Source organism: Coenobita brevimanus, chromosome 35, assembly GCF_032717465.1.
Source record: "Coenobita brevimanus isolate Jiangsu-jjx chromosome 35, ASM3271746v2, whole genome shotgun sequence".
Classification (NCBI taxonomy): domain Eukaryota; kingdom Metazoa; phylum Arthropoda; class Malacostraca; order Decapoda; family Coenobitidae; genus Coenobita; species Coenobita brevimanus.
The window spans coordinates 16,502,023-16,514,136 of NC_136988.1; the positions used below are offsets into that span (position 1 = coordinate 16,502,023).

Sequence of the window (12,114 nt, forward strand, 5' to 3'; positions counted from 1 at the left end):
CTCACTCACTCACTTATTGTACCTTCTTAAAGGATAAAGTCTGGCAAGTTGCCAGTGCAGAGTTTTATGAGCATACTGGAGGGTGGGGAGTTGTTGATGGGTAGGGACACTGTTGGTGTGTCTGGTATGCATCTGGGGTCGTGTCTAGGGCGTGTCTGAGCTACTCGTGGAGTGCATCTTGGGTGTGTCCAATGGGTGTGAATAAAGACAAATACCACTTTTTTTTTGGGGGGAGGGGGAGTTGCGGTACTGATTCGGTTGGGATGGATGCAGCTAACAAAGGAGTCCTTTTACTCGTTGCATCAATGATACTGAGATTGATACTAGAATATCGTGCTAGTCATGAAGTGCCAAAGAATTGCTGCAAACATGCTTTTTTTTTTTTATTTGCTATCGAGCTACGAGGAAAAAAAAATTGTTTTTGTCAGGTAAGACGACGATGACATTGTTGACGATGATGCCATACGAGTGGATGGAGGAATGGGAGGCATGTGAGGACGAGGAGTACGACTCCGTCAAGAAGGCGTTTGGCCATAAGGCAATCCAACTGGCCTGTTATCTCTTCCCGGACATCAGGGTAAGGATAATCGACTATACCTTTTAGTTACTTGCATCTCTGGAAAATAACATTTTCTTTGATATATTTCAACAAAAAAGTGTTATAATTCTCTGGATCTTTGCGAAGTCTTGGACTGAGATCTCAAAACACAAATATTCTACATCTTGGCAAGTATGTTCCGCCACTATGCTGTGCTAATAAGAAGGCATCACGATGGAGTTTGGTTATATGTTAGTTGAGGTGGTTTGTTCTCCCCTACCAGATATGAAGGAAAAGGTAACGTGGGTGTGGATGAGGCTGAGAGAGAGAGAGAGAGAGAGAGAGAGAGAGAGAGAGAGAGAGAGAGAGAGAGAGAGAGAGAGAGAGAGAGAGAGAGAGAGAGAGAGAGAGAGAGAGAGAGAGAGAGAGAGAGAGAGAGAGAGAAGCATGTGGAAAGAGTGTGGCTCAAAAATGGCAACAAATTCTCTTAGAGGAAGACAAAAGTCTTACTTTTCACTATAATACAACAAAGGTTACTGATGAGGTGATTAAAACCAGAAATGGGGTGTTTTGGTGATTTCACCATCAAAATTTAGCAAAAGCGTTAATGTAAAATTATAGGCAGAATCTCCATATTTACTTGCTTGAGTTGATGCCAAAAAACAGTGTTGAGACAGAAAGTCTTTTTTAATTTGATTTCGTTATTGAGGCTTTCACCGATTAGAGCTGAACACTGCCTTGCAAAACTCGAGATCCAAGGAGTTCCTATGCCTTATGGGTGGGTTTCTAGTTGATAACAAAATTATATAATACATGTATCAAATGCAGAAAGAATTTTAACTCTATATAGAAATAAAGTTATTAGCTTCTGCTTAACGTGACGGTAGGGTAGGGCCGGGCCGGGTCGGGACGAACCTTTCATTTCCAAAATTAACTGAGAGTAAACATCTCTGGCTCTCTTGCTAGTGGTAAAACGACGACATACTCCTGAAAGTCTTCTATGAGGTGGAAGCTTATTCAAGCACTAAGGATAGCAAATTACTCATTAAACATATTCCTGGTGTTGTTGTCCCCCCCCAAAAAAAAAAGAAAAAAAAAAAAAGATTGTTTCCTAGCAGTTAAATCTGTGCAGGAGCCGTGCTTGGGCTCTGTTTTGTCCCTGAATCTGCAGCCTAATATTATAGGCTATAGTGCTCAGTAACGAGATCGAAGCAACACATCATCAGTACTTAATGCCGCACAGGGTTAATGCCGGTCAGCTGCAGTACTTGAAACACTCCTCGTGAGAGTGATATAGACACTTGCATGGTTGTAAAAAAAAAAAAAAAAAAAAAAAGTTGAATACAATATGTTACTTGCAAAAGGAATGCTTCTCAATACAGCTTATGCTGTCTGAATTCACACTGAAAGGCAGCAATGGAGACCTAGATTCACTTAAATATTTATGATAAATTTGCCTCTGGTAACTACTCGCATAGCTTTGCTGGAACATGAAGAGAGGAAAGTGGCAGAGCTTTCCCTGTTTATTGTTCCTTCTGTAAAAATGTCTTTGTAGCACGAGGAAATTTATGATAAGTCATATTTTTTGTTTTCAGGAAAGACATGGAAAGAAGGGTGTAGAATTTTCCCACGTCTCAAATCCCTCCTCCAAATCACACTCTGAGTCTCGAGAGGGAGTTAATTTTTTTCTTGATGTCTGCCCCGAATCTTCTTAGGCCCTTCCTAAACATATTACACCTAATACGTCTACTTCCTGTTTTGAATGACTTATTTGTCAGTCCGTGGATGTGTCTTGCAGACTGCGTCCTTCTTGCAGTTGCTGCCTCAACTTGTGTTTCGTGAAGACTGGAGGCGATGCATCTCCTTGCAATATCCATCTATCCCCTGTTTCAAATTCAGCCGCTTCATACCAGCGAGTTTTTGTCTGTTTTAATCTTGGTATATGTGGATGATTTTATTCAGGTTCGTGACCCACCACCTCATAAGGAAAGGAGTAATGAAGTGTACCGTATATCTTACTCTGTGAAGCTTCTACTTGTCTCCTATAACTGCTCCTATAACTGATTAATATGGTCTGGTAGCAGAGAGAGAGAGAGAGAGAGAGAGAGAGAGAAAGAAAAACTGAATGACGTACTCGGACTGAAGGAGTTAACAGACGTGAAATTTCTGTTGACCAGAAATTCCATGTTTCAGAGGCAATTTGATAAACAGTTTATATAACAAAGGATGACGTAAGATGACGTGGGGCCTCCAACGTAATAAAACATGATGCTTTACACCATCGTTTCTATAAACAAATTTTAGATATACACTTACTTTAGAGATATAGGATTGCACAGGAAAGTTATTATTTTCCTGCCATGGTTAAGTCATGTTTGATGTCGACAATTTTGATGTCCGGCACTAATTTACAGAGCTGGGGGCACAGTACCACAGTGCAAAAGAAAAAAAAAAGATCTCTGATAAAAACGTTAAAACTCATGTTTCCTTAACAAAAGGGGGCGGGCGAGTGTGCAAAGTCACAGCAAAATAACGTAATCCCATTAACCCCTTTTCCTGGGCTGTTTAATCTTAATTCCCATTTATATCCATGAACGATTTGCCCTAGGCATACCGAAGTCTTTTTGTCATCTTCCTTAATAAGCTTCTTCATGGTAAAGATGTGTGTCAGAAATGATGCATAATACTGAAATAACATCTTCGGTTCAGATATTTTTTCGATGACTGTAGTTCAAGACGCTTCGCACCATCTCCAATGAAAGTGCAGGTTTCAGAAGAACTCCAGGGACATGATTTGTTTTGCAAAAATGTATCATTTTCTTGTATTGTGACAGGAACTACCACACCCTTTTTTTTTTTTTATCGTGACAAGCACTCTAATCCATTATTGACAACTTTTTCATGGTCAGTATTCAAGATGGAAGTGTAAGAGTAAGCAACCAGATGTTCCCTGTTGACCTACAGGTATCTGTGTGTCTGGCTGAGAACAGCAGACCCTCTGGAAACAGCCTGGGGATGATATTGGGCAACACACCAAGGAAACTCCCTACCTGGGCCCTGAAAGATTGTATGAAAGTCAGAGATCATCTACACTTTGTAGGTGTAAAACCTAACCTCCTCAATAAACCATCCAGTGGAGATTGAGTTTTCTAAGATCATCTGGAATCCTGATAGTTAATCTACGGGCCAAAACCTCACATTTTGGTGGCAGCAATGGGATACAAACCCACCCCTCCGAAGAGATTGGTTTGAGTCATCATTTTTTTAGCCTTCATTACACACACACACACACACACACACACACACACACACACACACACACACACACACACACACACACACACACACACACACACACACACATATACAATTAAATTACATAAGGACTCAGAGAAAATTAAGATTGAGAAGGGCATGCATCAGGGAGATACAATTTCATCAAAGTTATTTACAGCATGCCTTCTAGGCAAAACAAAGGAATGAACATAAATAGAGAAAAGCTAACCATTTAAGATTTGCAGATGACATTGTCCTAATATCAGAAACAGCAGAGACATTGCAAGAAATGTTAAATGACCTGAACAGAGAAAGTCTCAAAGTAGGGCTAAAGATGAACCGGAGTAAAACTAAAGTAATGTTTAATCCTCAAACACTAAAGAGCGTCATCAGAATAAGTGGAGAAAATCTTGAAGAAGTCGAGGAATACAGTTACCTGGGACAAATACTAAAATTAACGAAAGATAATGATAGCGAAATAAAAAGATGCATTACAATTGGATGGAAAGCTTTCGGTAAACATAGGGACATTGTGAAAAGTAGCTTGCAAGTTTGAATGAAACGAAAAGTATAGAAACGAATGTATAATTCTAGCTATGACGTATGGTTGTGAGACTTGGAAACTGACAAAATCGATGGAAAATAAACTAATTCGTTCTCAGAGAGCAATGAAAGGTCAATGTTGGGAATATCTTTAAGAGACAGGAAAAGATCAACTTGGGTGAGAGAGGAGACTAAAGTCAAAGATATTACAGAAGTTATAAAAGAACAGAAATGGAGGTGGGCAGGCTGTGTAGCAAGAATAATGGATAATCGATGGAGCAAGAGACTGACTGACTGGACACCAAGAGATTGTAAGCGTAGCAGAAAAAGGCCAGACAGGAGGTGGAGGGATGAGATAGAGAAATTTGCTGGGAAAACGTGGCAAAGATTGTCTCAGTCAAGGATTTCTTGGACAAGGCTGGGGGAGACCTTTGTCCAGCAGTGGACATGTAATGGCTGATGATGATGATGATGATGATATATATATATATATATATATATATATATATATATATATATATATATATATATATATATATATATATACATACACTATATATATATCATCATCATCATCCGGACCTCCTTTCCCACCCAAGGGCAGGGTGAAGAGTAGCAATATCCAGACAGCACAAATTTGCCTAGTCCAATAGGCCACGCTTCCATTCACTCATTCAAGCCCCGGGATTCCTGGCTCTACCAGATACTCCAAAACATTCACCACATTCTGCAGCTTTACACAAACGTACCCGATTGAGTCAGTCCGGATGCTGCCATGCTCACAAGGGGTGCCAAAATCCCTGATCATGCACTTCTTCTCACAACATTCAGCCAGCCAGCTCGATTTCTTGTCAGTTTCCTAGCCTCACCGACTTCCAAACTTCTCTTCCTCAAACACTCATCCACAATATCTATCCACCTTCTCCTTGGCCTACCTCGCCTTCTTCCTCCATTAAATTCGCTTAGGTATACTTTTTCCACCATTCTATTGTTATCCATTCTTTCCACATAACCATACCATCTCAGGACAATTTCTTCGATTCTGGTGTCCACCGACTTCCTAACTCCACACCTTTCACGAATCACATTATTTCGTATCCTATCCACCCTCTGTACTCCACATACATTCCTCAGCAATCCCATCTCCACTGCTCTTGCTCTTGACTTTTCATTTTCATGCCACACCATAGTCTCACACCCATATGTTAAAGTTGGCACTAACACTCCCTCATGTAAGCCTCGTGCAGCTGCAACACTCAAGCCTCTGTTTCTTATCAAGGCCTTCATTGCACCTGCTACTTTTCTTCCTTGTGTCAATCTACTTTCAACTTCTTTTGCACACTTTCCTCTCTTTTCTATCACTATACCCAGGTATTTGAACTCTCTCACCAATTCTAGTCTCTCTCCATTCACTGTGACATCACACTGGGAGTCACCTCCTCTCTCAGTATTGATCACTTTACTATTCTCTACATTTACTTTCAAGACACGACGCTTACAGACATCAGCAAACTCTGCACTAGCCTACAAAGTTCTTGTCCTGTACTTGCAATCAGTACTGCATCATCAGCATAAAACAAATTTGAGATATTCCATCTATCACCATTCATTACCAACGCCATCCCTCTCTCCATTACTCGTGTTTTTACTTCTCTCATCAACCCATTCATATATATAGTGAACAACCATGGGGATATCACTCAACCTTGCCGCACACCCACACCGATCGTGAACCATTCACTTAGATGTCCATTAACCCTTACACGTGCTTCGTTACCATCATGAAAACTCTTGACAGCACCTAACAGCTTACCATCTACACCATACATGTTCAAAACTTTCCACAATCTCTCTTTGTCTACTTTGTCGAATGTTTTTTTCCAGATCCATGAATGCCATAAACACCTTATGATCCTTCTCATATGCCTTCCCTGCTATCTGTCTCACTGCAAATACTTGATCCACACATCCTTTGACACTCCTAAAGCCACCCTGTTCATCATTCACTAGGACTTCTGATATCTCTCTTTGAGGAGTAGACTGTAGCACCAATCGAACAGTGTAGTACTCCCGAGGTTGATGGCAAGCTGGTGAAAGGGAAAGCTGGAGGTCCCGTTTCACCAGCCCTCAAGACTTGATCCTAACCATTTCTCTTTGCTGAACATTTTCTGTGCATTCATTTACACAGAGAGAAGGCCAACATGCTCTCATAATACCTCTACCTTCAACTGTCTGCACCATACTACATGCGCGTAACATATCACACCTATTCACTCTCTTTAGCAATGGCTGCTACAATGTTACTATCAAATGAGGTGGTACCTCGGATTGCCACCACCGGCAGGGTCGGGTTGGCGGCACAGGGTCCTCCCAGTCGCCATCAAGCGACTGTACTGACAGCGATTCTTGCAATTTCCAATGATGCTCATCAGCAGAGAAGTGAAAGTGTGGCCTTATTCTTCACCAACATATGCGACCTTAGCACAAACTTAAACTCAGTTCATTTTTTCCTTCAATCCATATCCCCTCTGGCCCTTTTCCTCACAGAACCACAAATCTCACCCTCTACTAATATATCCCCATTTGTTTTCCCAGTTACCATCTCTTCACAAACTTCCATAACAAGGGAGGCACCTGTTGTTATATGAAATCCCAATATGCAGTTGACAGTTATAAACTTCACTTCATCCTGTTTTGTGATTACTCATTGTGTAAACTAAATTGTCAAAATATTACCAAATATATCTGTGTAGTCTAACACTCCCCCAGTGCTTCTTCAGAACCCAGTGTATTTGATTCCATATCCACACAGTTGAGTAACCTTAACCCTGCCCTTAGCACTGAAATAACCATTTTGGGTGATTTTAACATACGTAATGTTCAGTGGTTATTGCATTCTGCCAGGACTGATGACGCTGGTCTAGAGTGAGAGCTGTTTGCAGAATCGTTTAATCTCACGCAGCTGGTAAAGCAACCAACCAGAATACTTGATAATCCCGACCATAATGCCCATCTCTTGGATTTATTCTTTACAAATAATCCAGATCAATACAGGATAGAGGTACTGTCACCACTTGGATCCTCTGACTACAATCTCATCAAAGCCTCATTAGTTAACCCCTCCACACCTCTCCGTTCTGAACTTGTCAGGGTGACCCGATGGCACTTTGATAGGGCAAACTGGGATGGATTTAGAAATTACCTTGCTGACATGCCATTGCAGTCTTTCTTCTGTAGTGATCCCAATTCTACCCAGTCCCACATTTGCGACTTAATACTAGCTGGTATGGATTTATTCACACCAAGTCGACTGTTCACTAAAAGATCTAACTCACCAAAACGGTTTGATGGCAACTGTGCCAGAGCAACAGCCCAAAAGTCATTAGCACATAACTCTTACTTAAAATCAAAAACATCTGAATCACTCTCTCAATTTAAAATTGTTAGAAATCATGCAAAAGATGTAATAAATCTAGCTAAATCAAACTTTCTTCACAAGCAAACATCAAAACTACTTAACAACCCTAGTGACAATAGAATGTTCTTGTCAACTCTTAATTCTTTCAGTAATAACTTTAACAAATCATCATCCATTCCCCCACTGAAATCTTCAGATTGTAACATTACAAATGACCCACGTGCGAAAGCAGATATTTTTGCCAGTATATTTGCCAGAAATTCTGCCATGGACGATGCCAGCCAGTACCAGAACATGACTCCCGAAATTGTTCCACTTAATATACAGATAAGATACGTAAAATCCATCCTAGACAATTTACCCACCAACAAAGCTCCAGGCCCAGATGGAATTCTGCCAATTGTTTTGAAAAAGTGTTCCCCTGAACTTGCCTCTGTTCCAGCTAAATTATTCATACTATGCATACGTACTTCTTCATTCTTAAATTCATGGAAAGAAGCCAATATCCACCCAATTCCGAAGAAAGGAAGTTCCTCTGACCCCTCTGATTACAGACCAATAACTGTCACATCTTCTCTTGGTAAGGTATTTGAATCTTTAATTAATAAGCACATTGTTAAACATCCTGAATCCAAGAACTTAATTAGTGATAGACAATATGGTTTTCGCCACGAAAGATCCACCATTGACATACTCAATCTCCTAACTCATACCATCCATCAATCAATTGATCTACATGGAGAAACTCATGCAGCAGCCCTTGATATTTCTAAAGCTTTCGACAGAGTATGGCACCGTTCCCTGCTGTCCAAACTCCCTTGCTATGGACTAACGTCTTTTGTTCCTTTGATCTCCTCGTATCTCAGTGACAGGAAAATAAGAGTAAAATTAGATGATGTATATTCTAATTTTCACTCAACGCCGGTGTGCCGCAGGGATCGGTTCTGGCCCTGTTCTCTTATCTGTCACCCAAAATCCCATCCACCCACATTCAGATGACTCAACACTAGATAGTTCATTCACACTCAGACACCCATTTACAAAGTCTAATATCTCTGCCTCTTAACTCAGTACAGCCATCTCCATAAATCAAGATCTATTTACTATCAGTGAATGGGGACAAAACAACCTTGTCACATTTAATGCTAGTAAAACTAAACATATACAAGTTACTAATAGACAGATATTGCTAGATTCGTATATTACCTTCAGTGCTACTAAAATTCCCATCTCCAAAAGTATTGAAATTCTCGGTGTCTCACTTAACAATGCCCTCAGCTGGACCTCTCATGTTAAATTACTTGCTAAAACCGCCTCAAAGAAACTTGGATTATTGTACAGAGTCCGTAACTTCTTCACTGACGAGCAGTTAGCTATAATTTATAAGAGTCATGTGCTCTCTCAGCTTGAATATTGCTCACCCTTTTGGAATGGATGTGGATAGGTTGCATTAAAACAACTAGACAAAATTCAGAACAAGGGTGTTAGAATTATTAACAACCCTGCCATTACAAATAAACTACCTCCTCTACAGGTAAGAAGGAATGTTGCCTCCCTTCCATTATTTTACAGATATTTTTATGGCAAATACTCAGACGAAGTTGCGTCCATGGTGCCACCTCTCCATGCCTTCTCTCGTGCTACACGGGCATCTAGTAGTGCTCATGACTGGAATGTTACTCAGCCATATTGCAGAACTTCTGCCTATAAGAATTCTTTCATTCCCCGTACTGCATCTCTTTGGAACTCACATCCCCAGAGTTGTTTCCCTCCAAACTTCAACCTACAACTGTTCAAGTCTAACTGTTACAGATATTTTATGAACAGAGGACTCCAGTAATCTGGTGTATGGATTATTTTTTTTTATTCATTTGTTTCTCCTTCCTCTGTTCTGTTATTAAGGAAAAAAATATTCTCTCTATAATAATTCTTCCATATACACACTCAATAAACCTATGCCACGATAATTCTTGCACTCACTTCGCTCACCTTTGCTCTTGTACAGGGGTACAATCACAGCCCCTTTCCAATCTGCAGGCACAGTTTCACTCATCCTTGCCTTCTTACATATCTCCAACGAGCACTTCATTCCACTTTCTCCACTACACTTAAGCATCTCTGCATACACCTCATCAACCTCAGCTGCTTTCCCATTTTTCAGCCACCTCACAGCACTCTTCACCTGTGTGAGTGTCACATCTCCTGGCACTACATTCCTCTGCACACCCCCAAAACCAATCATGTTTATAGCCGCTCTGCTCTCTCTATTCCCATTCATCAGGCTTTCAAAATAGTCTTTCCATCTGGTCCTTACTTCATCTCCATGGGTTAGTAACCTACCACCTGCATCCTTCACACCATCACATTTTTTTCCGCTTTCACTTTTACATTTCCGCACCTCTTTCCAGAATAACTTCCTATTTTCAGAGTAGTTTGCATTCATTTTTCTTCCCAGATCATCATTTACCTCCTTCTTTTTCCTCTTCACTAGTCTCTTTACGTGCTTCTTGCTCTCAGTATACTCAGTTCTTAATTCACCTGAACCCCCTATCCTGTAACCACTTTAGCCACTTCTTCCTCTTTTCCTCCACCGCTGTCTTAACCTGCTCATCCCACCATGTTGTATCCTTCTTTTTTTTTATACTCTTGCCACACCACACACCACTTTAGCATTCGTGACTAAGCAATCCCTATATGAATTCCACAGGCTGTCCAGATCCAATTCATTCCAGTTCACTGATTCTAACTCGTCCTCTGTTTTGGTCCTGTAATCAGCTGCCATTTCTTAGATCCTCAGCTTCTCAACTTTCAGTCTTTCTCCCTGACTGCTCCTCTCAGCTTGATCTTGCATACCACAATTATATGATCTGGCAGACCTCCAGATCTTCCTCTCACAGCCCTCGTATCAGCAACCATTCCCATCATCGACCTCTGTACAAGCACGTAATCAATCAGGCTTCTTTCAACACAATCCTCGTTTCCTCTATACCATGTATATTTATGTGCATCTTTATGTTTGAAATACGAGTTACAAATGCACCACCTCCTCTCCTGATCCATATCTTTTAGTTGCTTCCCATTATCATTTTCTCCTGGTACTCCATAACAACCCATTATGTCATCCTCAGGACCAGTGCCTACTCTTCAGTTCATATTCCCCATCACGATCACTTTAAATCTCCTGGGCATTTCTCCCACTACTTCACCCAGCTCATCCCAAAACCTGTCTCTCTCTCTCTCATTCCTGTCCTCACACGGTGCATACGCTACAATGACTGCCACTTTCACCTTCTCAAACTTGAACTTGACATAAATACACCTCGAGCTGACATATTTGTAGTCTCTTATTGCACTCTGCCACACCTCATTCATCAACAAAGGAACTATATATATATATATATATATATATATATATATATATATATATATATATATATATATATATATATATATATATATATATATATATATATAACAGAACAGAGAAACAAAACACAAATCAATTAAAAAAAATAATTCATACACGAGATTCCTGGCATCCTCCATTCATAAAATATCTGTAACAGTTAGAGTTGAACAGCTGTAGGGTGAAGTATGAGGGGAAACAACTTCGGAGAAGCGAGTTCCAGAGAAATGCAGTTCGGAGAATGAAAGAATTCTGATAGGCAGAAATTCTGCAATGTGGCTGTGTGACATTCCAGTCATGAGTGCTGTCAGATGCCCGCGAGGGAAGGCATGGAGAATTGGCACAATGGACGCAACTTCGTCTGAGCATTTGCCATGAAATTATAAAATAATGCAAGGGAGGCAACTATCATTCTTACTTGTAAGGGAGGTAATTATTTATAATAGAAGGATTATTAATAATTCCAGCAGCTTTGTCCTGAATTTTGTCTAGATGTTTTAGTGCAACCTCTCCATATCCACTTCACAAGGGTGAGCAATATGCAGATTAGAGCGCACATGACCCATAAATTATAGCTAACTGCTCGTCACTGAAGGAGTTACGGACTCTTTACAATAATCCAAGTTTCTTTGAGCCAGTTTTAGAAAGTGATCTGACATGAGAATGCCACATAAGGGCATTATTAAGGGACTCACCGAGAATTTTAATTGAAGGTAATATACTATCTATCTATCTATCTATAGCCCGACGCCCTAATCCCGCAAAGGGTGGCCGCAGACAAAACGCCTCCAAGTCTCTCAGTCACCCACCATTTGACTGCCCTCCCCCAAACTCACCCCCCCCCTCCCTCATATACCTCTCAACTCCATCCCTCCACCTCATCCTCGGTCTACCTCTCCCTCTCTCTCCCTCCACCTCACCTACATACACCCT

The 12,114-nt window shown here is 40.6% G+C and overlaps 1 protein-coding gene across 1 annotated transcript in view; it reads left to right on the forward strand.

The window, feature by feature from the left end:
• The window catches only part of LOC145396193 (all-trans-retinol 13,14-reductase-like), a 177,466-nt gene that overhangs the window by 140,432 nt on the left and 24,920 nt on the right, over positions 1 to 12,114 (forward strand). Inside the window, exon 13 of the mRNA XM_080269632.1 lies at positions 429 to 577. Within this exon, the coding sequence (XP_080125758.1) occupies positions 429 to 577 (149 nt within the window). The remainder of the gene's footprint in view (positions 1 to 428; positions 578 to 12,114) is intronic.